General features: G+C 40.2%; 1 protein-coding gene across 1 annotated transcript in view; it reads right to left on the bottom strand.

Moving 5' to 3' along the window:
- The window catches only part of LOC121387412 (Krueppel-like factor 6), a 56515-nt gene extending 50432 nt beyond the window's left edge, over positions 1 to 6083 (bottom strand). Inside the window, exon 1 of the mRNA XM_041518520.1 lies at positions 5823 to 6083. Coding sequence (XP_041374454.1) covers positions 5823 to 5984 — 162 coding nt within the window. The 5' untranslated portion in view covers positions 5985 to 6083. The remainder of the gene's footprint in view (positions 1 to 5822) is intronic.
- Positions 6084 to 6646: the final 563 nt, after the last annotated feature.

Raw genomic sequence — 6646 nt, forward strand, 5'->3', positions numbered from 1 at the left:
ACCAGCAGGAAATATGAAGATATGTAGCACTTTCTACATAACTCAATGGGGTATATCAAGAGGTGTAGCTTAGTGGTAGAGTACTTGCGTAAGGTTCACCTAAATATATTGGATCAGTAGCGATATATGGTCCCTAACTATGGTAATGGCATAATTGTGTACCAGCAGGAAATATGAAATTATTTAACAGTTTCTGTATAACTCATTCGAGTATATCAAGAGATATAGTTTATTGGAAAAAGAAAGAAATGTTTTATTTAACGATGCACTCAACACATTTTATGGCATCAGATATGTGGTTAAGGACCACACAGATTTTGAGAGGAAACCCACTGTCGCCACTATACATGGGCTACTCTTTCCAATTAGCAGCAAGGGATCTTTTATTTGCGCTTCCCACAGGCAGGATAGCACAAACCATGGCCTTTGTTGAACCAGTTATGGATCACTGGTCGGTGCAAGTGGTTTACACTTACCCATTAAGCCTTGCGTAGTTTAGTGGAAGAGTACTCACATACGGTTCAACTACATATATTGGATCAGTGGTGAGACACAACTAAGGTACTCATGGATGGCACATACCACAGCATTTGATATACCAGTCATGGTGCACTGGCTGGAACAAGAAATAACCTAATGGGCCCACTGACAGGGATTGATCCTAGACCGATCGCACATCAAGCGAGTGCTTTACCACTGGGCTACATCCTGCCCTTCACCCTTGTATTACTGTTTGTCACTATCCGTCAGTTATTCTTAATTCAACTATCGCGGCGAAGACAGCATGTGTATTTGATCCACAGTCTGGTTATTACTACATCAGTCACGCTCCACCGAGCACACGGTGGTCAGTTGGTATGATCATACATCCCAGTCACCGTTCACGCATCACCGAACACAGTGTAGTAAATATGTGTGTAATAACCCACACCCCGTGGCTATTTGTTTCTCCATATATGTCACAATGAGTCGTCTTACATTTCTGATACGTAAATAATGTGTTTGTCAAGACTCAAAATAACAGCTTATTCACTTTGTTCATTTTAATTCATATTTGTGCTTTTTTATATATATATATATATATTCAATTAAGGTTCAAGCATGCTGTCCTGGGTACACCCCTCACCTATGTGTACATGTATCTGGGTTGTCTGTCCAGGACAGTGGGTTAGTTGTTAGTTGTTACACCTACCCATTGCTTCATTCATTCATTTCACGTCAACTTATTTTTGTGCTTATATCCAATTAAGGTTCAAGCACGCTGTCATGGGCACACACCTCAGCTATCTGAGCTGTCTGTCCAGGACAGTGAATTAGTTGTTAATTGTTAGTGGTTAGTGAGAAAGAAGAGGGTGTAGTGGCCTTACACCTACCCATTGAGTCATTAAAACTTGCTCTGGGTGGGGGCCGGTACCGGGCTGCGAACCCTGTACCTCATATCCGATGGCACAACCATGACACCACCGAGGTCAGTATTGCATCATTAAACTCACTCTAGGTGGTATATAATCACGGCAGATGTTAATGGGCAATGGAACTCTTTTTTTGCCAACTCACGACTGGAGATAACCATTTCCGTGGAATCCAGAAGACTGAAATGGAGATACCTATATATGCCACACCCTCGCACCTGTACATTCTACCCACATACCTTTGAATGTCTTAAAATTAGTCAATGTACTGGGCTGTCAACATAACACACACACACATATATTATATTATATTATATTATATTATATTATATTATATTATATTATATTATATTATATTATATTATATTTATATATATATATATTATATTATATTATATTATATTATATTTATATATATATATATATATATATATATATATATATATATATATATATATATATACCTTTCATGTGATAAAACTGTGCTAATTGAAAGCAGATATATGCAGTTTTTCAAGGTATCTGTGCCTCAATAGATGTTATGACAGATTATAAACAAAAAGCATTTTACACACCTGTATACACCTCCACTCACACACCACTAAATTCTACCCACAGACCTTTGCACATCTTCAATTTAAACAATGTGCTGGGGTGTCAAAAAACATACATGATATATCGTTCGTGTAATAAGAACACTAGTACTATTACTACCGGTAATTGAAAGCTGATATATGCAGTTTTTCAAGGTATCTGCGTCTCAGTAGATGTTATGACAGGTCGTAAACAAAAATCATTTTACACACCTGCCCATCACAACATGCTAAATGCAAACCAATACGTCGCATACAAAACTATTGCCCTCTTACACACAGAGCGACATGAAAAATTGTATGGAAGTGTCGTGTGTCAGAATGGACCAATGCCTGTAAATCAAACTCCACAGTAACCAAAAGATTACTGTTACCTTGAAAGATCACAGGTAAAATTGCATTCTACCTGGCTGAGACCTGTCTACCTGTTGAATGTCCTGATTCATTATTACTGCATCGGACACTGATAATTTTGAGCCCCGTGCAGTCTCGGTGTGTATACCACTGTGACAGCGATGCACAATAAAGACCTGTTGGTCGTGACATTTCCTGTGATTTAATTCATTAACTCTGCTAATGGATATCCAGGTGTTATGAACACAAACATATATACCTTCGCCGTGGACACAGCTCCAATTCGGTGCTAATGAATAACTCAGATTACAGTTATTAAAGGTGCAAGGACAGGTGTATGTGTGTGTGTGGTACAGAGGAGGTTTCAAGAATCGGAACCTCCCCACTGCTCAAAGCAAATTTTCTTCTTTTTAAAAAAATATATTTTCTGGTAGAGTATGATCTAGCATCTCCCAGCCTAGAAATTTTGTTGCCAGATTCTATAACTCCCTTGTGTAATTTTCTGTACACACACCTAAAGGGGTATGTTAGCTTTTCTTGACCACTGCAAATTACTGTATCTTGGCTCATATCAGGTCCAATGAAGTGAATCTGAAAAGGGGTGGAAGGCACCGTCCGTGTGATGGCCTGGGGAATGGAAATTTGTAGGTTCAAATGGAGAAAATTTTGAAATTCAGGTTTTCAAATGAGGCATTTCCAGCTTTCATATTTAGCACAATTGTTCTATAGACTGGTGGACTAGTAGCAATTCTAGCAGGCTAGTAAAATTTAGTTGTTTCTGGTCTGGTGGACTAGTTATATATTTTTCATTTCTGCATCCCTGTTCAGCTATATAATCAGAATTACATAAATTTAAGAAAAGATTTGAATCTACTTATTAGGACTATATGCACATATTGTCATGTTCACCAGGAAATAATGCATGTTGTTTTAAACATCTCTTGCTAATGGAAAAATGTTGCTGGTCCTCTGAAGACATAGTGCCAGGATGACCAAATGTTTGACACCCAACGATTAATTAATCAATGTGCTCTAGTGATATCGCTGAGAGGAAGGAAGGAAATGTTTTATTTTCAATTAGCAGCAAGGGATCTTTTATATGCACCATCCCACAGACTGGAGAGTACATACAACGGCCTTTGTTACACCAGTTGTGGAGCACTGGCTTGAACGAGAAATAGCCCAACGGGTCCACCGTCGGGAATCGATCCTAGATCGATCACACATCAAGTGAATGCTTTACCACTGGGCTACGTCCTGCCCATGCTCACCAGGAAATAATGCATGTTGTTTTAAATATCTCTTGCTAATGGAAAAATGTTGCCGGTCCTCTGAAGACCATGACCAAATGTTTGACACCCAACAGCCGATGATTAATAATTAATTAATCAATGTGCTCCAGTGACATCATTAAATCAAAGGGTCTATTAGTCAGAAACATGTCCAATGGCAGCCCACTCAGGTCAAGCCACTGGCATAGCCACGATTCTATATTGGGCAGGGTTCATACACTTTAAACATTTCAATTTTTCAGGACTTTTAAGCTCCATTTTGGCTCATTTTCCAGGACTTTTTTTTTACATTTTTCCAGGAGTCTGAATACATTATCTGGAAAGAATATTTTTTAACAACACCCCAGTAAACTGTATATTCAGTGGTTGTTATGTTATGTCTCAAACATAAGCTACACCTAATCTAGACATCACATGGATGCTAAAGTTGTAAAAATACATAAATAAAAAAATATTGTAGTGTGCAGATTGTTTTGACTGTGTGTGTGTGGGTGTGCATACATCTGTGTTTCAATGCTGGATCTTACAGCAAAACACTCCATAGTAATACATATATATCTAACCACATTGTGGATACTTTTTTAAGGCATTCAATTATTTTTGGTCAAGATCCATTTATTTTTGGTCAAGATTCAGATATATACAAGTTTATATAGATGGGGCTTTTTGATTACACCAAAGTCAAGGTGATAAACATCGTACCTGAAATAAGCATGCACAAATTGAGTATAAACAATGTTATATGGGGGCACCCACAAAAGGGTAGGGTAAACCACACTGTTACTAAGGTTGATGACAGTCACTTTTCACACCCTTGTTTTGGCTCCTCCCCCCCCCCCCCCCCACACCTTCATCTGGGTACACCAGTAGGACAATCTAATAGGACTACAGAACATGATCTGAGTAAAGTTTAAAGAAGCATTATTTTTAGACACTCGTACAGCTATTACTGGGTCTGCTATTTAATGACAGAGGTGTGAAGGGGAGCTTTGGTTCTCACCAGTGGGGCATCCTAATAGGCATACACCAGAACATGATCTGGGTAAAGTGTAAAGAAGTAATATTTTTAGACACTCATACAGCTATTACTGGGTCTGCTGTTTAAGGACAGAAGAATGAAGGGGAGCTTTGGTTCTCACCCCACACACACACCCACCCCCACCCCACTCCACCTTCATCTGGCTACGCCAGTGGGACATCCTAATATGCCTACATCAGAACATGATCTGGGTAAAGTTTAAAGAAGTAATATTTTTAAACACTCATACAGCTATTACTGGGTCGTCTGCTGTTTAATGACAGAGGTGTGAAGGGGAGCTTTGGTTCTCACCCCACCCTACCCCACCTTTATCTGGCTATGCCAGTGGGACATCCTAATAGGCCTACATCAGAACATGATCTGGGTAAAGTTTAAAGAAGTAATATTTTTAAACACTCGTACAACAATTACTGGGTCTGCTGTTTAATGACAGAGATGTGATGGAGGCTTTGATTCTCACGCTACCCTCCCTCACCCCACCTTTATCTGGCTACGCCAATGGGACATCCTAATAGGCCTACATCAGAACATGATCTTGGTAAAGTCTAAAGAAGTAATATTTTTTTAACACTCATAGTCATACAACTACTGAGTCTGCTGTTTAATGTCACAGAATTATTCTCCCAACTTTTGACAGTTCTGACAGCGCGCGAGTGACAGCTCCGCGTTACTCAGCAGACGACAGTTTTAACATCCTGAAAAAAGAAAAATCCTTCAGCCTAACTAGAACTATTAGCGCTACGGCCATTCTCTTCCTGACATCCTGTCACCCTGCGTCAGGCTTCGACGGCGTACCGAAAACCCCACCGGCGCTAAAAGTTACTGCTGTTATTTTAAAATATATTATTAATAATTTAAAAAAGATGTCAGAGTTGCTGAGAGTACCAACGAGGAAGTTTAAAGGGTAGATGTATTGAAAGAGATCACAAGTAGTTAGCGCTACGGCTATTCTGTTTCTGACGTCCTGTCAACCGCCGATGTTCATACCGAAAACCCCACCGGCGCTTAAAGTTACTGCTTCTATTTTTAAATATAGTAATAGTAATAATAATAGAAAATGGGACTAGAATATCAACCAGAGACTGAGAGAGTTTAAAAAGTAGTTGTAGCAAAAGAGATCGCTAGTTCGTACCTGTTGCCAGCGATCTTCTAACGACGGCTGGGCCGAAAAGTAGCCGGTTTCATGCACGACTTGTAATTCTCGAAAGATGTTTCCGCTGGGCAGAACGTCCATCGCCGCCGTCTGTCCGTGGCCCGAGCACGAGCCCATCTCGCCTGCTCTTCCGCACGACATTTTCTCGCTCTTACTCGTACGGTTTCGGTCAAAAAGCGTCCATTTCCATCAGCCGAAAGCTTCCGTTTCCACCATTGCATTACACATCCATCGATACACTGTAACACCGTGTACTACACTGTGAGAACAGGAGCAGTCGACCAATCGTAAATTTCCTTACAGACGCGAAAGAATGTGCGGAATGTGTGTCGGCCAATGGCAGTTCATTTTACAAACATTTTGTGGCATGAGTTGTCGCAAGTTTTGATTGGAGACTGAATGTTTATTATATTTCCCTACAGGGGTCATTATGTTTATTAATAAATAGATAGTAGACTAGTGCCGTGCCAAGTCGGTATTACGCTATCGCGTTTTCAGACTGATATGAGACGGGTTCGCGTCTTAGCACTGCCTGAGATTAAGACTCAGACGCAATTGATATATTAGTCTAGCCCAGTTGGTAGAGCGCTGTCCTGAGGTGCTTTGGGGACAGGAACGATCCCCCTTGGTGGACCCATTAATCGATTACATTTGTCTCCAGTGCCCCACGATTGGTATATATCAAAGATCGTGGTATGTGCTGTCCTGTCTGTGGGCAAGTGCATATCTGGGGCGTAGCCAGAGAGAAAAAACGTCGAGGAAAACCCAGACCTGTAAAATGAATATCAATGTCAAGGGAAAAA

Source organism: Gigantopelta aegis, chromosome 13, assembly GCF_016097555.1.
Source record: "Gigantopelta aegis isolate Gae_Host chromosome 13, Gae_host_genome, whole genome shotgun sequence".
Taxonomy (NCBI): Eukaryota; Metazoa; Mollusca; class Gastropoda; order Neomphalida; family Peltospiridae; genus Gigantopelta; species Gigantopelta aegis.